Source organism: Mus caroli, unplaced genomic scaffold (assembly GCF_978045245.1).
Source record: "Mus caroli unplaced genomic scaffold, Mus_caroli_1 scaffold_12, whole genome shotgun sequence".
In the NCBI taxonomy this organism is placed as follows: Eukaryota; Metazoa; Chordata; class Mammalia; order Rodentia; family Muridae; genus Mus; species Mus caroli.
The window spans coordinates 38903494-38927198 of NW_028227267.1; the positions used below are offsets into that span (position 1 = coordinate 38903494).

Sequence of the window (23705 nt, forward strand, 5' to 3'; positions counted from 1 at the left end):
TCAAAGTTTAATAGTCAGCACTGCACACTGCATTTATATAGGAAAAGCCAACAGACCCATCCTTTGTTTCAGCTGGATTGGGTTGCTTTGTTTCAGCTGGATTATATTGTAAAGCAAGCTCAGCCAGCAGCCGACTCCTGTAGGAAATTGACTCCACCTGGGTCATTAAGGTCCAACTGTGGCGAACACTTAAGGTCTATTTAGCCTGCTCAAGGCTGGGAGAAGGGCACGCTTGATTTTCAGGCCTATGCCTACACCACCTCACAGCAGGCTCTACGATTTTCCAGGCTCAGGAAAAGAGAAGCCTAGCCACATGGCTTTCCAGACACAGTCCTAGATTGAATGGCTTTAGTTGCATCTGCAGCAGAGAAGTGTGTTGCAGGGCCCAGGAGTCTGTGATTACCACAAGTAGGGAGCATGTAGAGTCCCTATGTAGGTAGCAGGGAAGGAGGTAGATAAAGGAGGCATTAAACTCTTCTAGTCTACACCCAAGGTGTACTCAATCCAGGGATCAGGCTGATGACCATGGCTAAGGTAGGGTCTAGAGTTTGGCCTTTGTAGGACAGGGATTGAAGGTGAGAGATATCTAGGAAAAACTAAGCATCATTCTTTGCCATTTCGGACCCCCAGAACAAAAATGCACGTTGGATGACCCTCCCCCCCAACCCCAATACAAAGAATAATTCTATTTTCAGAAGTCAAAAATCAGTGATGGTCCATCCTCTCCTCCCAGGATCTTCTCTATAGTTAGAAAAACCAAGGAGGGGACAGAAGCATCAGCAAATGGAAACGCAAGAGAAGAGAGGCAACGAGCCGAAGAGAAGGGAAAGGCACAAGGTGCTTCATTTAGTCTCCAGTTGTTTCTTGTCATTGCATGTCATGAAAATGACCTTTTCGGTTATGTAAGTCAGATAGTGACAGTTGGGAGTGACTTGGCCTGGTTTGGCCAATTTGCACAGTGTCAGATCAAAAGGCCGGGGACTTTTGTAACATTTGCCCCCCTTGAGGTCACAGTCAACCAGTGAACCGTTACAGACAGCTTTGACTGTGTTTGGGTCCTCATGGATGAATGTGTACTGGTTTATGCAGCTCTGATTAGGCTCCTTTATCTTGTGTGCCATCATGGTATTACAGTCCCTGACACTCAAGCCAAACTTAAGGTAGTCTTGTTTGCTCTGAAAGCGGGGCTCAGCCCTCAGCATCCTGCTTCCCCCCACTTCATCTTCACTGAGGACAGTCTCTTCTGGCCAGACAGGTTGTGCCATTTCTTTGTAGCCAAGTGCCAGGCCTTCTGTGGTCCAGATGCCCTCTCCCTCTTCAGTATTCTGGGAGTCACTGGGCCAAAATTCATTCAGTGGCTGATCCTCCAGGACGGCAGCAGCCATGTGAAGGCCCAGGCCCAGCCCCAGCCCTAGGCCTAGCAACAGCAGCAACATCATGAACAACAGATGCACCAGTGTCACCTTCATTTTGCCTGGAGAAGAAGAGGAAAATGAAGGCGTGATGTAGAGATAAACTCTGGCCCCTGCCATGGTTGACCAACGCCAGCAAAATAGACCTTGGGTACTCCACTGAATTCTCCCCGTTATTCCACCTACCTAAGGAAATGAATCTCTTTCTTGAACATTTCTTCTGCCCCTTCTCCTCACATTCCCCATTTCTGTGTGGGTCTTGAGGATTGGAAAGTGGCTAACAGGAGTGACTGTAAACTGGTCCTTTTTCTGAGTGATCAGTGAGGAAACTTGATGCCACTCCATCCTCTCTAGCCCCCACCCACTGATTCTTAAACAGAAATTATTCTGGAATCACCAAAGAGAGTAGCTAAGCCAAATGAGTACAGAGAAATTCTTAGAGACAACCTTGCTATAGTAATCATTGTGTCCATTTTTATCCCAGATTTATTTTGCTTGTTATTATTACCCTTTTCCCAAAAAAAGGATAAAAATGAACTGAAAGAGAAATGGGTTCCTTCTCACTCCTAAAGTAAAGCTGCAGAAATGTGCAGTCAGCCCAGGCCTCTGCTACATCTTGTCATTTGCATTTCTATTTGTGGTTAGGGAAAAAATGCAGTACGGCTTTCTCAGGCTCCAGCTATTTTGGCAGCTGCTCTTGGTTGGGGGCCATCCCACAACTAAGGCAGGAAGATGTAGCTGAAAGGAAGATACAGTCTTTGCAGCCAACAGCTCTGGGCTCCAACTTGTTAAACTTGTTATGAAAAGTGGAAAGTGCATGCTGTGTGTGAGCAGACTCTGAAGCTGAGGACTCAGGGAAGGGCACGGTTGGCCTTCTTGCTCAACAGTCACCCAGCGCTGAGGAAATCTGACATAGAATTTATCTTGGCCAAAAACTAGCATCCATCATTACAGTGGCAATAACATTACATTGGCACAGCATGTGGAAAATACTGCAGAGTGTGCACACTGACTGTCATTGACTCAAGTGACTCTGACGTTATTAGAAGCTTGCCAGAGCAGACTGGTGAGATAAACCAGGAAAGATTGCCTTTAGTAAAACTTGCCAGAGGTTGTTTTTGTTTTAAAGAAGAGGAGAGAAAGAAATTTCAAGAGAATGAAACTGAATGAGCTGTGGATGTGGCTCAGCTGGTAAAGATTTTGCCTAGAATACATGAGGCCCCAGCTTTGCTCCCTGAGGAACCCGGCCCTGATGTGACTTACCTACACTTGTAAGCAGCTTTAGATAGTCTTGGCTCTTCCTATGTCCCCAATTCTGCTCTCCTAGAGCGTCCTTCTCTGTGAGCTGTACCCAGAAGCTGCTCTCCATACAAGTAGCTATCTCCTTGTGTGCTGAGGGCTTTTAAACAGAGCCGGATCTCCTGAACCCATTCCTCTCCCCTTCTTTCCTTCCCAGCACAGAATGGACACACTCCGCTAATGTGCCTTTCTGCTCCCACAAACACTTTGAAGTAAAGAAATTCAAGCAAATGACAGGAAGTGTCCTCTAACTGGGGGAACTGCAGTTAGTTGTATTCCATCAACTGTTCTACTCTGAGTTCCGCCCACTGACCTGTGGTTTAGAACAGTCTCACCTTGTGCCTGAGTCCCAAGCCTGATTGTCTTGTTTTCTACACATATTGCCTTCAGCCCTTTCCCATCACTTCTGGAATGGTAGTTTCCGGCGTCTTGTTTTTATTTTTGTTTGCGGCACCTTTCCAATACTGCTTTTCACATTTTTGCAAGGGAAGCATGACTTCATTTGATTATTTGCAGTGGGGGAAAAAAAATCCAGATTTTGTAAATGTAGTTATTTGGCTCTTGAAAAGGAATATGAAAGCAGAACAACTCATCAGCTCCTGCACATGGTGAACTAAACCAGTGAGTTCACCGTGTCCAATAGATGCTCCTTTCTCCAGCTGGAGGCTGAGCATCTGGGACTGATAAGGCACGGCACAGGTCATCTCCAGATGATGATGATGATCATCTCTGGAGACGCATGTTTTCTGTAGTCATTATGCAGGAGAGCCAAGTGGTGAGCTCAGAGTTCTGCTGTCTACAGGGTTCTGGGGGGTGGGGGGGTTGTTTTTGTTTTTTCTTTTGTTTGTTTGGTTTTTGCCTTTTGAACTACAGTTCATTCTCAAATGGTCAACAAAAGTGTAAGTAGAGACGAAAACCTCACCTTGCTCTCTGCTAAACTGCATTAAGACTGGCACAAAGTCTTCTTCAGGTAAAGGGAAAGGCCTTTTTTGTAAATCACATGAAGGAGCTGTTGCGGTCTGAGGATTCAGATAGATCGTTTTACATTTTAGTTCATTTGCACAGTAGTGACCTCATGTGGCCTTCCGGACTTCTTTACCAGAGGAGGTTAGAATTATTCCCCCAGTTTTATAATAAACTTGAAGCCTTGAGATGTTCAGCGAGCTGTATAAGCCATATTAGCCGAATACGGAAGGCAGGGGATGGGCTCCTGCTCTGCCAGCTGCCACCCATTGCTCCTTGTCTTTGTGAACAAAATCTCCAGAAAGAAGCTATGGCTGCAGAGACTGACTGGTTAGAAGTATAGTACTGTGGAGAGACTTACCTTATTACTTCATCTTGGACAAGTTCTAGCCTTCCAGAACTGCCATTTCTTGCCTGTATCTGTGTTGGAACTAACATCTTGTGACTACCAGAAACCTTTTGGAATCTATTGACTTAGCAGAGCACTAGCTTCTACCAACCCCAGGATGTCATCAGATAGCATCTTCCACCTGTAAAACGGCTCCTCCCGTTCCACTGCCCCTGCCTCCCTGAGGTACCCACCAATGTATTTTAAATCTGCCTCGATTTCAGCCTTAATCATCCTATAAAACTACCAAGTTCATAAAATAGCTTCTACATTGGAACATGGAATTTGGGCTAACCCAAACCTGTGTTCCTGGCCCACAACCACTCAAAATGGCTATCTTTTATTCCCTTCAAGATAAGAGCTGTGGTTTTGCGTCAACATCTTATACTACCTGCATAAAGAGAGTGATAACTGGCTCTAGTCTATGCTGTTTTTCCCATGGCTCTAGAGAACAGTTGGTTACTCCTGAGCTAGAGAAGTGATCTGAAATGCATGTTGACTTTTTTTTTAAGTTATTTAATTTACTTAATTGGTCTTTTGGAGACAAGAGCTCACTGTGTAGCACAGGTTGGCCATGAATTTGTGTTGTTTCTCTTACCTCAGCCTCTCAGTACTGGGATTACAGGAAGGGACCATGAAGCCAGGCTTGGTTATTATTGGAACAACTCACATCTGTAGAATGAACTCACATAAGCCTAATCATAATTCATAGAACACAAGCCCCCAACTTCATCCTTATAACTCTTTAGCCCTTTCTAATCTGTGCAATTCATCCATCTTGGGTTCTTACTTATTTGGGCCCTGGGTCCACTTGGCTTTTTGAGGGATCACTGGACTGTTTTGTTCTTTCTGTGTGACTAATTTTGGAAGTTTCTGTAGTGTTGGGGGAGTTTGGGTAATAACATATAAACAACAAAACATACCACAGTCACTTCATTCTGGTGCTTAAGAAACTTCATAAAATCTATGGGAGGAGTTCCCATAAATACCGAATCCCTCTATCTCAAACATTTCACAGCCTCTACTTCTTCTAGGGAAAAAAAAGTGTGAATGTTGGGAGGGTGACCAACCACCTTGCTATTGATGTTGAAGCCCAACAAGAAAGTGGTTGGATTAATAGTGTGTGCTATGCACCACGCTGCCAAGCTGTGATAGCTTTTTAAGGTGCTTAGTAGCCATTCGTTTTTTTTTTTTTTTTTTTTTTTTTAGACTCCTACCAGGGAAGGATGGAGGCTGACTATAGATAGATCCTCTCCTGTTCCTCTAGATCCAATACCCTTGTCTCATCCCCAGCTTTGTAACAGAACACCTGCTTCGATCTTTCTTTCCTCTCTGACCCCATCCTCAATGGATCAGGAAGATCTTCTCTTCTAACTTTCCTTCCTCCAGCTAACCCCATATTCCAGCCTCAAACACAGACAGGCATTCTCTCAGAACACATCATCTGAGCTCCCAATACCTAGAAACACATTTACCTAGAACTGTCAGTGCCCACAGCTATTAGCGTCACAGAAAATTCCCTACCAGACTACTCACAGCTCTCAGATTGTTCTAAAACCAGAGGGGAAACAAAAACCAAGGAACAAAACACCCATTCAACAAAGACAAAACCAGATATCAGCACCTGCGACTATAATCTCAGTTCCAGATGCATGGATGCCAATGTAAAAGCGCAATCAATAATAGCCAGGGAAAGATGTCTCCTAGGACCTAGCAACACTACCACAGCAGTGCCTGAATATTCCAACATAGCTGGAGCACAAGAAAAAGACCTTAAAATACCTTTTATGACTATGTAGAGGTCCTTCTAGAGGAAATGAAGAAATCCAGGAAAATACAAACCAACAATGGAAGTTAAAAGTGTTCAAGCTTTGAAAAAGGAAATAGAATCAGTAAAGAAAACCCAAACTGAGAAAACTCTGGAGATAAAAATTTAGATTTAAAACAAGAACTATGGAGGCAAGCTTCACCAACAGAATACAAAAGATGGAAGAGAGAATCTCAAATGTTGAAGACACAATAGAAAAAAATGGATACACAAGGCAAAGAAAATGTTAAAATTAAAAAGAAAACACACACCCAGGAAATCTGGGACACTGTGAACAGACCAGAGGAAGGAGAAGAAATCCAGGTCAAAGGTCCAGGAAGTTTTTAAAGCAGAATCACAGAAGAAAATTTTTCTAACCTAAAGCAGGAAATGCCTAGAGTTATAAGAAACATCACTGTGGGGCTGGGTTTTGAGACCTTTTCCTTAGCTGCCTGAAGGCCAGTCTCCTGCTGCCTGCCTTTAGATCAAGATGCAGAATTCTCAGCTCTGCCTGCACCATGCCTGCCTGTATGTTGCCATGCTCCTGCCTTGATGATAATGGACTGAACCTCTGAACCTGTAAGCCAGCCCTAATTAAATGTTGTCCTTATAAGAGTTGCCTTGGTCATGGTGTCTGTGCACAACAGTAAAACCCTAACTAAGACACACGTTGATAGTGGGAGACTTCAGTATCCCATTCTTGCTAATAGACAGGTTATCCAGACAACAGTTAAACAGAGAAATGTTGCACGTAACAGACGTTATAAACCAAATGGACCTAACAGATATTTACAGACACAAAAGAATATACCTTCTTCTCTGAACTTCATGGAACTTTCTCTAAAATTGACCACATTGATGACACAGAAAGCAAATTTCTGTAAATACAAACACTTTGAAATAACACTCTCCATCCTACCTGACCATCACAGATTAAAGTTAGATATCAACTCATGGAAACTGAACAACTCTCTACAGAATGAAAAGTGAATTAAGACAGAAATCACGAAAGACTTTCTAAAGTAAAGTAAAAGTAAATATATAACATATCAAAACTTCAGGGACACAATGAAAGCAGTTTTAAGTGGCATGCTCATAGCACTAAGTAAATTGAGCAATGTTGCTTCATTTTAAAAAGTGGAAAAGATTTCATACAAGCAACTTAATAGCACATCTGAACATTCTAGAACAAAAAGAAGAAACCACATCCATAAGGTATAGGTAGCAAGAAATAATCAAACTCAGGGCTGAAATCAATAAGATAAAAACAACAACAAAAAAAACAATACAAAGAATCAATAAGACAAGGAGAAAATCAATAAGCTCAACAAACCTTTATCCAAAGTAATTGAAAGATGGAGAGAGAATATCCAAATTAATGAAATCAGAAATGAAAGGGGGGATATGACAGACACTGAGGATATCCAGAGAATCATAAGGACACTTTTCAAGAGCCTGCACTCCACAAATTTGAAAATCTAAAGGAAATGGAGAATTTCCTTAATACATATCATTTACCAAAATAAAATCAAGATTAGATAAGCAATTTAAACAGATCTATAATTCTCTAGTGAAATAAAAGCAGTCATTAAAAGTCGTCCTACAATAATCAAACTCAGATCTGAAACCAACCAAATAAAAACAAAAAGAACTATACAAAGAATCAACAAAAGCAGGAGCTGGTTCTTAGAGAAAATCAACAAGATAGACAAACCCTTAGCCAGACTAACCAGAGGGCATAGAGACAGTATACAAATTAATAAAATCAGAAATGAAAAGAGAGACATAACAATGAAATATATCTTAAAATACTTATTCTGTTTCTTGAATATTAACAGTTAAAAATCTCAAAATCATGTTCTACAAGCATCATGGAAATATTATTGATAAGTTTTCTCATTGTGCTTAAAATTAACATTTTCTTAATGTTTAACTTCAAAGAGTTTTTTTTTCTTTTTTTTTTAAAGATTTATTTATTTATTATATGTAAGTACACTGTAGCTGTCTTCAGACACTCCAGAAGAGGGCGCCAGATCTCGTTGCGGATGGTTGTGAGCCACCATGTGGTTGCTGGGATTTGAACTCTGGACCTTCGGAAGAGCAGTCGGGTGCTCTTACCCACTGAGCCATCTCACCAACCCCCAAAGAGTTTTTGCTATCTTAAAATTTTTAAAACATACTTACTGATAAAATAATTTCTCTCCTAGAAACACTGATAATCTTTTTCAAGTAGACTTATAGTTAGACAATGTACACAGACATATAATGTGTTTTAAATACTCTCTCACTATGCCAGGTGTTATCATATAAGGGCTTTTGAATATATTTCTTAATGATTCATTTTAATATTTTATGCTCTTATGCTATGCTAATTCCCAAAGAATATTTTTTATGTTTTGAAACAATTTAGTATTCAGCATTAGATATAGGATCCTCAGTTATGGATAGTATAAAATGTTCATTAATGATATTTTTAATGTATGAAAGGATATAAATATAAAAGTTGAACAAATTTTATGTATTATTTGATTCTCAAAATACTCAATATTATTAATAAGTTTGATGTATAAAATACATTTAAATAATTTTTTAAAATTAAGAATAAATAAATAAATTTTCCAAACAAAAACATTTCCACTCCAGATTATTTTAGCCCAGAATTCTGCCAGACTTTCAAAGAAGAGTTAATGTTAAGAATCTCAAATTATTCCACATAATAGAAACAGAAGGGCCGGCCGGTGGTGGTGCACACCTTTAATCCCAGCACTTGGGAGGCAGAGGCAGGAGGATTTCTGAGTTCGAGGCCAGCCTGGTCTACAAAGTGAATTCCAGGACAGCCAGGGCTACACAGAGAAACCATGTCTTGGAAAACAAAAAAAAACAAAACAAAAAAAAGAAACAGAAGGAACATTGCCCAGTTCATTTTATGAGACCACAGTTACCTTAATACACAAACCACATAAAGACCTAACAGAGAAGAAGAACTATAAACGAATTTCCCTTATAAACATAGATGCAAACGTACTCAATACCTGTAGGGCTAGAGAGATGGCTCAGAGGTTAAAAGCACTGGCTGCTCCTTCCAAAGAATCTGGGTTTGGTTTCTAGCCTCCATGTGGCAGTTTAGTCTGAAACTCCATTTCCACGGGATTTGACTCCTCTTCTGATCTCGAAAGGTTTCTGCACACACATGGTACACAGACATACACTCAGATAGATACACATAATAAAGTTTAGAAATAAATAAGATACTTGTAAACCAAATCCAAGAACACATCAAAAAGATCATCTATTATGATCAAGTAGGCTTTATCCCAGAGATACAGGAACAGTTCAATATATGAAAATCAATAAAAGTAATCCACCATATAAACTGAAAGGGGGAAAAAAACCCACATGATCAGTTCAATAGATGTGGAAAAGGCCTTTGACAAAATCCAACACCTGATCATGATAAAAGAGATTATTGATTCAAGGGACATATCTCAACATAATAAAGGCAGTTTACAGCGTCTGTAGGCAGCATTAACTTAAATGGAGAGAAACTAAAAGAACTCCACTGAAACCATGAATAAGACAAGGTTGTTCACTCTCTCCATACCTATTTAATATAGCACTTGAAATCTTAGCTAGAGCAATAAGACAACTAAGGATATCAAGGGAAACAAATTGAAAAGGAAGAACTCAAAACTATCCTTTTTTGGTAAGTTTTTATTAGATATTTTCTTCATTTACATTTCAAATGCTATCCCCAAAGCCACCATATGGTTGCTGAGAATTGAACTAGGGACCTCTGGAAGAGCAGTCAGTGCTCTTAACCGCTGAGCCATCTCTCCAGCCCAAGTCAAAGTATCCTTAATTGCAGAGGATCTGATGGTATATGTACATAACCCTAAAAAGTCTGCTTGGAAACTCCTACAGCTGATAAACACTTTCAGCAAAGTTACTGTGTACAAAATGAATTTACAAAATCAATATCCTTTCTATAGACAAATGACAAAAGTGTCGATAAAGAAATCATGAAAATAACAACTTTTACAATAGTCTCAAATAATAAAAATATATATTGGGATAACTCTAATCAAGCAAGTGAAAAACTTGTATGAAAATTGAAGAACATATTAGCAGATGGAAAGATCTCACATGCTCATGAGTCAGTAGGATTGCCGTACTAAAAATGTCCACCCTACCAAAAGCAATCCCCATCAAAATTCAAACAATTCTTCACATTGAAATGATAATTTTCAGCTTCATATGGAAACAAAAACCCAGGATAGTTAAAACAATCCTGAACAATAAAAAAAAAAAAAACTGCTGGAGGTCTCACCATTCCTGATTTGTATTGTTGTATTACAAATCTACACTACTAAAAATTCCATGGCATTAGCATAAAAAGAGGCATATTGATTAATTGAATCTAATTCAAGACCCATATATATATATATATATATATATATATATATATATATGCTAGAAACGTACCCTGGGAAAAAAGATAGCATTTTCAACAAATGGTGTTGGTCAAACTGAATGTGCAAACAGAAGAGTGTAAATAGATCCATACCTATCACCCTGAACAAAACTCAACTCCAAATAGATCAAAGATCTCAATATAAAACTAGATACATGGAACCTGATTGAAAAGAAAAGTGGGGACTAGTGTTGATTCATTCTCCCAGCTCGCCTGTGCTAGCCGAGCCTCAGGCAGACCCAAATAATGAGGGATTGGTGAGGAAGGGTTTCAAGTTGGTGTTTCTGCCCCCTCCCCTTCACGCAGGTCTCCATGGGGAAACAAGGCATTCTTGAGGTCCCAGAAGGCTCCCCAGGATATCAGGGTGATCCCAGAGCCAGACAATGGAGGTCGGAGACTCACTCAACTAAACTCTTCTGGCTGTGCCTTTATTTTCCTTTTTTTTTTTTAAAGAAAAAATTAATTACATTTTTTTATCCTCTGTGTATGTGTGTGTGTGTGTGTGTGTGTGTGTGTGTGGTGTCCATCCTGTGGCACTTGTGAGGAAGTCAGAGAACAACTTTTGGAAGCCAGTTCTTTCTACCATATGTCCCTGATCCATCTCATTGGCTGTTCTTTCCTCTTGGCTTGGCTAAATAAATCCTCTCTGAGGCTCAGTCATAGAGCTACTCAGTGATGATCTATAGGTGTGTTAGTTGAGATATTCTCCAACTGTAGGAATAGTTTGGCCTTTGACCTCACAGAGTGGTCTACAGTATGGCAGGGGTTCACCTCTGACCTCAGAAGCCAGAATACCTGGTGTGTGGGTACCGTGGTGGTGTTTCATAAACCTCTGTTCTCAGAAGCTTAAGTGCATATGAAATACGGGCATGAGGTATGATGTTTCATGTCTACTACAGAGACCAAGATCTCCAGGGTATGCGTGCTAGGAGTGTCCAGGGGCCAAGAGTTGCAGGTCAGAGTTCTCTGAACTCACACAGGCTAGTTCGAGTTGATGCAGGTCCTGAGTGAGCCTAGAGTGCGGGGTGGCTGCTGAGGTGAAAGGTCTCTGTAATCTCAGCTACTGAAGTGGGAGGATAAGGACTTCAAGTTCACCTTTGGTCTTAAACACCTCAAGTCCCACCGGGGATACACTGGACCCTGTCTCAAAACAACAACATAAACTTGGATTGTTTCTTTTGCTTCTTGGTGGATTCAGCTGCTTGCTGCCAAATCTAACAACCTGAGTTTGATACTTGATAGAAGGAAAGAACCAACCTCTGCAAGTTGTCCCCTGACCTCTATACTCATGTGTACTCACACACATACACATACTAAATCAATACATGTGGTTAAAAAGGTTAAATCAGGAGTTAAATAACTAATTAACAGAATGTACAAATATAATAGGTAAATATTAATTATAAACATAATTACATAATAAAACAATCCTTATGGTTGCTAAATTATGGAACAATAGAAGAATGAATGAGGAAGTGTAGTGCACACACAGGAAATGGTTTTCAACTGTAAAAAAGAACAAAGTCTTGTTATTGCAGGGAAATGGGTATAACTGGAGATAATCATATTAAGCAAATTATCAGAAGGAAAAATCTTCTCTTACTTGTTTGATTTCTCTTATTTGTGGTTTCTATGTTTTATCAAGAGATGAAATTTTATATGAATACATGACATAAAAGAGTCATTGTCTAGTGGGACAAAGGGATCAAATGGAAACTTTGGAGAGAGGAGGGTATGGGGGATAGGACCAATATACAATAGATAGTAAGTGAAAAGTTAAAATTTAGATAATAAAATGGGGAGGAAAGAGGACATGATGGACAAAATGTTGCTGACTATGAAAACTGCATGAGATGGGCCCTAGGAGAGTGGTTGTATTCATCTTTGTATTTCAATGTGTTTGAAACTTCTATTAAAAACCACAGTGAAAGTCTTTGGATGCAAAGGAAATGTCTAAAGTGTGTTGACAAGAAGAGGAAGGAGGTTAGGGACCATTAGAGCAGCTTTGTTTTATGCTGGGTGTTCAAATTGAGGAATTCAAACCACTTCCTGCCTCACATCCCTTTCCTGTTTTAGCTAAGGACAAATAGTAAAGGTTTCTGGGAAATGTCTCCAAGGGAGGTGCAGGTGTGAGTGTGCCAGGGCTCACATGTACCAGTCAGAAGGGCATCTTTCAAGGGTCAGTGTGCCAGGCCTCACATGTGCCAGTCAGAGGGCATCTTTCAAGGGTCAGTGTGCCAGGGCTCACATGTGCCAGTCAGAGGGATCAAGGATCAATTCTCAGCTTCTACTGCTAGTTTCAGGAACTTAACTCAGCTCACTGGAACCTGCTGCCAGGCCAAAAGCCAAGATTATTGTAAACACAAGATAAAAATTATCTAATGGCATATTTTTCTAGGGTTTCCCCCATAACGTACCCCTTAAATTGTTCACATTGAGTAAGAACTGAGTAATTTTAATTATGATCCGTTAACATTGATCTTCTCTGCAGGATTTTTTTCTTTTTCAAAATGACGTTACCAATGATTGACATGCTAAATGCTTACAGTCAAGAACAGCTTAGTATGATGTCATGTAGCAACTGTTGTCTCTGGGAGATAAAAATAAGTAACATTGTCCAGGTGAGGACTGGGGTGTGAAGGTACTTGCCAGGATGTCCAGGTTCTTGGACATGGCGGGGCACATGGACAGTGACAGAGCAACAGAGATCTTTTATTAAGAAAGAGAGTGCTTTCAAGGATTGGACTGGGCCTGATTGAAAGCTGTCTTAGTCAGGGTTTCTATTCCTGCACAAACATCATGACCAAGAAGCAAGTTGGGGAGGAAAGGGTTTATTCGGCTTACACTTCCATACTGCTGTTCATCACCAAAGGAAGTCAGGACTGGAACTCAGGCAGGTCAGGGAGCAGGAGCTGATACAGAGGCCATGGAGGGATGTTCTTTACTGGCTTGCCTCTCCTGGCTTGCTCAGCCTGCTCTCTTATAGAACCCAAGACTACCAGCCCAGGGATGGTCCCACCCACAAGGGGCCTTTCCCCCTTGATCACTAATTGAGAAAATGCCTTACAGTTGGAGCTCATGGAGACATTTCCTCAACTGAAGCTCCTTTCTCTGTGATAACGCTAGCTGTGTCAAGTTGACACAAAATTAACCAGTACAATTGACCCCTTGTCAACTTGACACACAAACACATCACTAGTAAGCCTCAACCCTTACATTCTTATTCATCCCCAAGGTCCAAATAACTTTAAACGTCCCACAGTCTTTACATATTCTTAAAATTTCAGTCTCTTTAAAATATAAATCTTTTAAAATCCAAAGTCTTTTTACAATTAAAAGTTTAACTGTGGGCTCCACTAAACTAGTTTCTTCCTTCAAGAGGGAAAATATCAGGGCACAGTCACAATCAAAAGCAAAAATCAATCTCCAACCATCCAATGTCTGGGATCCAACTCACGATCTTCTGGGCTCCTCCAAGGGCTTGGGTCACTTCTCCAGCCAGGCCCTTTGTAGCACACACATCGTCCTCTAGGCTCCAGATGCCTGTACTCCACTGCTGCTGCTGCTCTTGGTGGTCATCTCATGGTACTGGCATCTCCAAAACACTGCATGACCCCTCCAGTCCTGGGCAGTCAATTGCAACTGAGGCTGAACCTTCACCTATGGCCTTCCATGGCCTCTCACAGTGCCGAGCCTCAGCTGCTCTGCGTGACCCCCTCATGCCTTCAAAACCAGTACCACCTGGGTGACCCTTACACATTACCAAGTCCTGCTGCAGCAGGAGTACAACCTTGGCTATCTCTGGAACACTGCCTCGTTGTGCTTTCAGAAAACACTTCCCAGAAGATGTCACCTCAATGATGCTGGTCTCTTCTTAATCACCGCTAATTTCTTAGCTCCAGCTAACCAGCATCAATAGTCCCAGTAATGCAAAGTTTTTGCTTTAGTAGTTCTGGTATCTTGTTATTCACAGCTGATTCTTCAGCCCCAGCTAACCAGAACTACAGAATCTTCACAATCAAAACAGCAATGGCCCTGAAAAGAGCCTTTAATTTTCCCTCTGAAATTTCACAGGCCAGGCCTCCATCTTCTGCACTGTTCTCAACATTATCTTCCAAGCTCCTACACAACATCTGACAGAGTTCTTAACAACGAGTGGATCTTCAAGCCCAAAGTTCCAAAGTCCTTCCACAATCCTCCCCAAAACATGGTCAGGTTGTCACAGGAATACCCCACTCCTGGTACCAATTTGTCTTAGTCAGGGTTTCTATTCCTGCACAAACATCATGACCAAGAAGCAAGTTGGGGAGGAAAGGGTTTATTCGGCTTACACTTCCATGCTGCTGTTCATCACCAAAGGAGTCAGGACTGGAACTCAGGCAGGTCAGGGAGCAGGAGCTGATACAGAGGCCATGGAGGGATGTTCTTTACTGGCTTGCCTCCTCTGGCTTGCTCAGCCTGCTCTCTTATAGAACTCAAGACTACCAGCCCAGGGATGGTCCCACCCACAAAGGGCCTTTCCCCCTTGATCACTAATTGAGAAAATGCCTTACAGTTGGAGCTCATGGAGACATTTCCTCAACTGAAGCTCCTTTCTCTGTGATAACGCCAGCTGTGTCAAGTTGACACAAAATTAACCAGTACAAAAGCTAAGACACCCAGCGGTTCCTGTAGCAGCAAAATGGACTTTCAATGGTCATTTGTGTGATATGCATTTTTCCTGCATGTGTCTCTTTCATGGCAGCCTTGGTGGGATAGGGTTGCTAAGTCATATATTTTATATGCTAATTTTGACCTTACTCTCCCCACTTCTGCTCATAATTTCACCTAAGTGGCGGGGAACCGTGTTAAGCATTTTATCCCCGTTATCATACCTAGCCCTAACTCCAAGTCTTTGTTTTATAAATATAGAAATAAATTGTTAGAAAACTTTTTTTAAAAATATCAAAGACCATATGGCTAGTAAGTGTTTAAACTCAGTTGTTGGACTCAGATCTGTCTGGTTCTGGATCTATATTCATAGAAGTTCCTGTACAGACAGAAAAAAATACAGAAGTACGGAAATACATCCTGTAAAGCCCATGGTGAGGAAGTCCAGGCAATCACAGAGGCACAGGAGAGTGCTTGATACTAACAGTAATGTATGAGAAGGAAGAACAGTAATAAGACTGCAGAGGGTGGGAGAGTGGGAGGCTCAAGTTAAATATCCTTTCTCAAAGCCAAGGGGCTGAAGATTCTCTGAGCTTAAACGATATAAACCTCCATTGTTCAAACAACCATAACACTTTGCTAGAAATTTAGTAGAACCAACGTGAATAAACCCAAATTTAGACCTAAATTGAGGTGATGGTAAGTATCTAAGCTGCTAAACCTACTTGTGCATTCAAGTGCTTGTTGGCATAGGTAGCAATGAGAAAAGTTATATTTGAATGGAAATCACTTGTCTCCTTAATAAAGCTTATAAAATCTTGGAGTCTGGGTTTGCCTGTCATGTTGTAGTATGGCTCTGTTGTGAAGAGAGATACCGGATAGCTTGAATTCAACTAGACAACATGTATTGAATTAATAGAACGTTTGAACTAAGATGATTTGGACAGATTTCTCAAAGTGCAATTAGGATATTTGTCACCAGACATGTCTGTTATCAGCATACCAAACTGAATTCAACCCCTTATTTCCCACAGTAACTCTCAGAGGTTCAGATCATAAAGATGAGTGGAGTAGAATGGGGTTCCAGACCTCAGCTTTGTGAATGTCTAATCGCTGTAATTACTGTGTGCAGTTTACTAAGGTGGAAGAGTCATCAGCAGGCACAGAGAATGTTGAATCCTACACCCAACTAGGCACCTACAGAAAAACAGTGGTGTACTGGCTAGTTTTGTGTCAACTTGACACAGCTGGCGTTATCACAGAGAAAGGAGCTTCAGTTGAGGAAATGCCTCCATGAGATCCAGCTGTAAGGCATTTTCTCAATTAGTGATCAAGGGGGGAAAGGCCCCTTGTGGGTGGAACCGTCTCTGGGCTGGTAGTCTTGGGTTCTATAAGAGAGCAGGCTGAGCAAGCCAGGGGAGGCAAGCCAATAAAGAACATCCCTCCATGGCCTCTGCATCAGCTCCTGCTCCTGACCTGCTCGAGTTCCAGTCCTGACTTCCTTTGATGATGAACAGCAGTATGGAAGTGTAAGCCGAATAAACCCTTTCCTCCCCAACTTGCTTCTTGGTCATGATGTTTGTGCAGGAATAGAAACCCTGACTAAGACAAGTGGGAAAAGGTCAAAATCATTTGTTCTAATGCACAATGACTAACATATTTATAAAACTGTTTTTATAGCTGTGCAGCCAAGTCCATATCACAAAAGGATGCTCTATTTAGTATGATTGGTGTAGTAGATTGAATGAAAATGGACTCCACAGGTTCATAAGTTTGAATGCTTGGTTCCCAATTGGTAGAAGTGTTTGAGAAGTATAAGGAGGTGTGGCCTTATTGGAAGAGGTATGTCACTGAAGGTGGGCTTTGTTTGAGGTGTGTGTGTGAGTGTGTAGATAGATGGATAGAGATAGATAGATAGATAGATAGATAGATAGATAGATAATCTGCCTTATGCTTGGGGATCAGACATAAGCTCTCAGCTACTGCTCCAGCACCAGGCCAGCTTGCTTGGTGTCATGATGATTGTGGACCCTAACACTCTGAATTGTAAGTCCCCAATAAAGTTTTTCTTCTATAAATTACCTTGGTCAGAGCATCTCTTAACAGCCATAGGAGAGTTACCAAGACAGTTGGAGAAGTAGGTATGAGCAGAAAGCTTGAGAGTGAGATATAGATTACTAAAAGAATGGAAGACAAAACTGGGCAGTAAGACAAACAATGCTGGCTCCTGCCTTAACCCTCACCCTGCAACAAACACACCTATTGTGGGGGCAGAATTCAGAGACTGTAAAGCCAGAAAAGAGATTACCCACAAGCCTTTCTACAGGGAAATTTTAAGTTTTTCATATTCTTCAAAGGCATGTTGATTATTCTAAACTGCTTTATGTGAATAAAAATTCCCAGAAAGTAACCACACCTTCTACTGTTTTGAACTTTCTACAAGTACAACTGATTAGATCTTGCTTAATCCCTTCTAAATGCTCGGGATTCAAGGCATGAGCCACCATGAATAGCTTGATTAGTTTTTGAATGATTGTAAAGAGGATGGAAAGTTACAGGTCTAGACTAGAGCCTTCCTAGCAGAGATTTCCCTACTGTGCTATATAATCTGTCTGATGTTCCCATTAGTGGATTTGAAAAAAGGTGTCTTGGATTATAGCTTTCTTTGTTCTGTGTCTATGGAACTATTAGCACATTGAAGCACAGTATTTGGTGAAATCTGACATTCATAATTGGCTTCCGAATAAATTATCTTTATTTTGTAGAACTTGGACTCCCTCTTTCTGGTTTTGTGAAAGTTTAAATGATAACTGTCTCCCATAGTCTCAAGTATCTAAACACTAAGTCTCCAGCTGGTGACTGTTTGGGGAAGTGGTGCAGCCTTGCAAGAGGGGCTGGGCATTGAGAATTTTCAGCTTTGTACCAATTACAGCTCACCTCTCTCAGCTTTATGCTTTGTGCCTGTCGCAAAAGTGAGCTCTTAGCTTCCTGCATCAGGAAGCTGCCAGGCCTGCTGCTGGCTGCCACAGCTTCAGCCACCATGATAAACTAGGCCTTTGGGACCATAACCCAAAATAAAGTAAGATACCTTTTGTCATGGTGATGAGGAAGGTTAGAAAGAGTTAACTTTTTATTGCACTTTTGACTAAAACACTGATTCCGAAATCTCACCTCCTGCCTCAGCTAACACCCTTCCCCTCCCCTTATCTTGGGAACAGACACTTGCAAAATAGCTGCTCTAACTTTACAGGTTCTTCTTCTGTCAACATGCTGCATAGAAGTCTTACTTATGCTTACCTACCAGTAAAAGATAAGATCACAAATGATGCCGGTGGTGTTTGGTTCGGCCCAAGCTCATTGTGGCTAACTATACAAAGCAGTTCTAACTGACTTCTGTTGTGACTGGTTTCCGAGAGGGCTGAACATAACAAAACACGCAATTAACTTGGGCATAAGAAAGTTTCCTCGTAGCCGGGCGTGGAGGCGCACGCCTTTAGTCCCAGCACTCGGGAGGCAGAGGCAGGTGGATTTCTGAGTTCGAGGCCAGCCTGGTCTACAAAGTGAATGCCAGGACAGCCAGGGCTACACGGAGAAACCCTGTCTCGGAAAAAAAACAAAAAAAAAAAAAAAAGAAAGTTTCTTCGTATCAGCAGAAACAGCATATGAGAAAGTTTCCTTATAATATTAGTAACAGCACAAAATGGCAGACTAACCAGGTAACAGTTACGTAGGCCTTAACATTCCATCTAGGCCTTAACAGCAGCATTGTTGATAACTTTAAAATTGACTCGGAAGGACACTTGAGGATCATCGAATTAGAGTTTGAGAGAAAAATGAAGAATAGGTAAGACACAAGTCCTGGCAGCTTCCAAGAGAAGGGAGATGGAGAATAGGAAGAAAGGTGTTTCTTTCAAGCTAGGGTGAACAGTAGAGGTCTGCAAGCACCTATAGAAAATCAGAATAATAGGGAGTTTCAGAGAAACAGTGAGAAAGCCCAGAGTGCCACGGCAAGCAGGCTTTAAACTGGTATTCAAAGAAGAGATAAAATGGGAGATTACATTTTTTTAAAGTTAGAACTCAGAGAAAAAAAAATACCCAGGCTTAGCAGAAAAAGAGATGAGCAAGCTGCTGCTTTGAGAGAAGAGCTTCTGGGATATGTGGGTACATTTCTTCAATAAGGGTATAATTAATTATTCCTCCCATTTCTTTAGCATGTCACCAGGCGAATTAGCTTTCCCAAGGATTGCTCTCCTCGTCAAGTAGTTGGCAGGCCCAGCAAAATTAACTCTCAAGGGAGAAAGCAGTAGTACTGGGGCATAAGCACGTTCTGTGTCCCTCGGTGCTGGATTTACTGGCATGTGCAGCCACACCCAACTTTTATATGGATGCTAAGGGTGTAAAGTCAGGTACTCTTCTGAATTCCAACTACTCTTCCACACTGATTCATCCCTACAGCCACAGAACCTTTTACATTTTATCTTCTTGTTAATAGATTAGACATTCAGGTAATTTAATATCATAAATCTTAGCTAATTATATACTAAGTGGTGACTTGACTTGGTTCAATTATCCTGATTTCACTTATATTTTGGAGAAATTTGCTTATATACTTCTCTTACTATCATTTTAGTTTTTGAGATGGAGGATCATGTAGCCCAGGCTAGCCTCGAGGTGCTAAGTAACTGAGGATGACCTTGAGCTGATTAGTCTACCTCCATCCCTGAGTACTGGGATCACAGGTACTTGCCACCCTGGCCTAATTTTTTTTTTAATTAAAATTACTGTTTTTGTTCGTTTTTTAGACAGGCCACACTGTGTATTACAGGCTGACCTAAAACTCACTCTGTACTCCAGACTGACCTCAAACTCATAGAAATTCTCCTGACTTGGTCTCCCAAGTTTTGTAATTATACACACCACAATACCCTAATGGGTATTGTGTAGCACTCCTACATTTATGAATCACCACAACTTTTTTTAAAAAAGGATGTCAGTAAGGCAGTAACATTTATTTTATACATATAAGCACACCACCATTGCTCTCTTCAGACACACCAGAAGAGGGCACCAGACCCCATAACAGACGGTTGTGAGCCACCATGTATGTGGTTGCTGGGAATTGAACTCAGGACCTCTGGAAGAGCAGGCAGTGCTCTTAACCACTGAGCCATCTCTCCAGCCCACATTTATTTATTTTTGAAGGGGGTTGGCCATATACATACCCATGTACATCCACATCACATGTGGAGTTTGGAGGACAATTTACAGGAATTGACTCTCTTGTTGTACCATGTTGGTTCTGAGGATCATACTGTAACAGGGGTACTGGTCATCATTTAGGGGACCACTGAGTTTGTTTCCTAGTACAAGCAAAGTATAAATGGCTGGAAAAGACAGAAGACCAAGCCTTAAAGAAAGCAAACTTAAAGCTCTATTTCTTCAGAATGAGAGGGTCCCTAAGGCAGGGACTCTGATAAATGGACTCTGGGTTGGATGTTTTATAGGATGCCTAGGTCATTCCCCTTTCTTTCCTCTACCAATCCTATTTAGAAACCTACCTCCATCCTTTCTCTTCACAGTGTCTTCCAGGAAGAAGAAACAACCAACCAATTCTCCTTGCTTATTCAGGGACTGCTATTGGGGGCAGGATGATGACTGCTCTAGCTGCTTCATGATGAGAGCAAGTAGAGACTAGGGTGTGTCAGTCCAGAGAGAGAAGACCCTTATGAGGTGGGCTCTTGGGGGCTGCAGTAAAATTCCAGTTGGTGGTGTATCTGGGGTTCCATCTGCAGAACCATCTGTAGAAGCAGAGGGGCTGAAAGAGTGGAGAAGAGAATGCTAGAGGCCAATACCATATGGCTCAGAATAGGGCAAATACTCCCAGTGAAATCTTGCATAGTAGCAGTCAACCCAAGGTTGATCTTAAGAGTGGTGATGAACCTGGGACCTGCTTTCAGGCACTTTGGCTAGAATCACACCATGAAGTCCCATCCAAATGGCTTCTAGAGAGGACGTTTAACATTATTTAATTTGGGAGGTAAAACAATGGTGGCTCTATCACTTGCAGGTAAGTGTTGAATTCAGCCATAATCATGATACCCTGTGTCTGGGTAGAATTTTCCTTATCAAGAAGAAAAACCTATAGTGAGAAGCAGTTGTCTATCTAATATCTCCCCCAGTGTCTAGGGAGTGTGGTCCCTTAGACTGCTAAAGAAACACAACTGTCATTTTATTCTTAGGTTATACTTTTCTGCTGGGTGTTTAAGATCACACAGGTGGCCAAAATCAATCACTTAAAAAAAAAAAACTGTCAATGCTGTTTAAGGATCTTGTTCTCGGGTCATTTGTGTTTGAGAGAAAACTCTGGCTCCTCTGACATTCCTTTCACTGATTCCATCCGTGCAAGGATAAGTCTGAGGCTTTGCTTGACCACAGTTCCTTGAAAGTACAGAGAAAAATTTCCCTCTGTGTTGACCCTCTTCTTTATAGCCTGGATATTGGTTATAGCTTAGTGGGTGGGTTTTCCATGGCTCCCTGAACCAGAGAACAGCTGATTCTCCATAGTTATGCCTAGCAGTCCCATGGGATCTAATTCACCTTGAGGAATAAGAGGAAAAATATTCTTCCTTTTAAACCCCTAACTGTTACAGGGTGTCTAACAGAGAAGACTGCTTAGACACAAGTTTAAGCCAATAAAAACTCCTTTTAGCCAACTACACTGGTTGTTTGAGATTCCAGTGTAGTCAGAGCCTTTCTCCAGGTGAACCTTTAAGCACAAAAATATATCCTGGGTTGACACATTTTAATTAATAAAAGCAATTATCCAGAAGTGGAACTACAGAAGCCATAAAATATAGTTAATATATTTAGGGGTACTTTCCCAGAACTATGGATGTTGATTGATTAGGTTTTGCTTTCATTTTCATTTTCATTTTGTGGTGCTTTCTACATGCTCCATTTTAAGACCTGAACAGTACTTCCATAGTGAAGTCAGTTTGCTAAGGTCTGGATGTCTGTCACATGACCACATTAGTATGGCCTTCAAAAATGGTTATTGAACAACAAGAAGGTCAGTTACACCAGTCTAGCACATTTAACTACTGTGTAATCATTAATTAAAGCTTGGGCAAAAACTGAACACTTAAACCAATCCTTGTAATTGTTATGGAGAATAGGCCAATAACTATTGATTTAAAGCAGAAATTTGATATCAAGGAACTTTGACCTTTTGTATATCTTATATAGCTTGCTCAGACCTTTGTAACTTCCTTATGCTTCCAGTTTTCTTTTTCATTCTGGAAAAACATCTCTTCTTATGAACTATAACAGTATTAACACACCACCCTAGCCATGATGATCTTTTCCAAGCAGGCACAGCTGATGTCACAGCAGTCATTTGGCTTGAAAGATAGTGCTGTTAACACAATTTTATAAAAGAAGGTTGAATCCAAACTGCAGACATAATAAACTAATATTACTTGTGTAGATACTGTCATACTATGGAATTTGATAATTTCCAAGGTTAAATGTAAGTTTAGATTTTTTCTAACCTACTCTAATAAATGCTCAACCTTCCCTCTAGCTCACCAGAGGTAGTCGAAGAGAAAAGCTATTAAAGACACGGGGGAAGTAGACATGTGTAGAAATAGTTCTTTGAAGGTAAGTTCAATTGTTCCCAATTCAGTCCACTTGAAAACACCAAACATGGATCAGCTGCTGCAGACCAGTCCACTCAGCAGACACCACACATGAACCAGCAAGGGCAGTTCAATCCAGAAGAAACTGTGAGGTTCACCAACCAGCCCAAGTCCGAGGGAGAAGCAAGAAGCCGCAGGAACCTTCCAAGAAGTTCTTTGGTGAGTTCCTTTTTATGATGTCACCTCGGCAACTCAGTGTAAGGCAAACCGATACATACGTGCCATTAGCAAAGAATAATGAGACAGAGCAAAGCAAACCAATGCTCGAGTTCCCACTGTCTGTGGAATCATATTTATACTCCTGAATATGCATCTTTTCACATGTTTGCTATAGCAAAACATCCTTTTACCTGTATGTGCCAACAAAGCATAACTTGACATAACTGGCTTTCCAAAGAAACCAGAAGTTTCCACTTCAATTAACCTTATAGAAAACACAGGACAGTACAGTACACAGTATACAGAGCAATCTACTATATCTTTGATTTGGTTTCAAATGAGTGTAAGTAGCAGATTCAGATCGAGCTTTATACCATGAGATCAATAGTACACAAAATGCATCTACTCTTTGGCTGTTTTATTGTTCTCTTTTCTCCCCGCCAGAGTCAGGAGACCAGCCTCCTTCAGGAAAGGGGGCTCAGAGCAAGCTGGATATCACTTTCCTATACAGCTGAATATGTAAGGCTTCTTAAGTTTTACCTGGATTCAAGAATGATCCGAGAGACAGAGAGAATTTTAACCAAGTCTTCCCTTTCCCTACATGGCCTGCTGCAAGTATGTACACTTAGCTATCCTCCGAGGGATGAGGAGTGTCAAGCAGAGGAGGACCTTCCCCATGGACCTTTCCCAGGGGTACTGAGTGGGGAGCCTGCCTTCCCTCACCTTCCTGCCTGGGAGCATGACCACTTCCTTGGGGTCCCATTTTCCCTGTCTCTTGACTTAGAAGTGGTGCCCTGGTTTTCTCAGGAGAAATCTCTGTCCAACTGCAAAGAACAAAGTACTCCATTCCTTCATAGCA

The 23705-nt window shown here is 41.2% G+C and overlaps 1 protein-coding gene across 1 annotated transcript; it reads right to left on the reverse strand.

Annotated features, from left to right (window-relative positions):
* Nucleotides 1-842: 842 nt before the first annotated feature.
* On the reverse strand, nucleotides 843-2781 carry Rnase10 (ribonuclease A family member 10 (inactive)). The gene is made up of 2 exons (XM_021182610.2): nucleotides 2676-2781; nucleotides 843-1474 (listed from the first exon to the last, which is right to left on the reverse strand). The coding sequence occupies exons 1-2, from the start codon at nucleotides 2779-2781 to the stop codon at nucleotides 843-845; spliced, it is 738 nt and encodes a 245-aa protein (XP_021038269.1).
* Between the last annotated feature and the right edge of the window lie 20924 nt (nucleotides 2782-23705).

What these genes read in the sequence shown, in the direction of transcription:
- Rnase10 (XM_021182610.2), bottom strand. Translation starts at nt 2,781, where the DNA reads ATGGAGAGCAGCTTCTGGGTACAGCTCACAGAGAAGGACGCTCTAGGA. An exon ending in AAAGCTGCTTACAAGTGTAG is followed by an intron (nt 1,475 to 2,675) that starts GTAAGTCACATC and finishes CTTCTTCTCCAG; the next exon opens with GCAAAATGAAGGTGACACTG.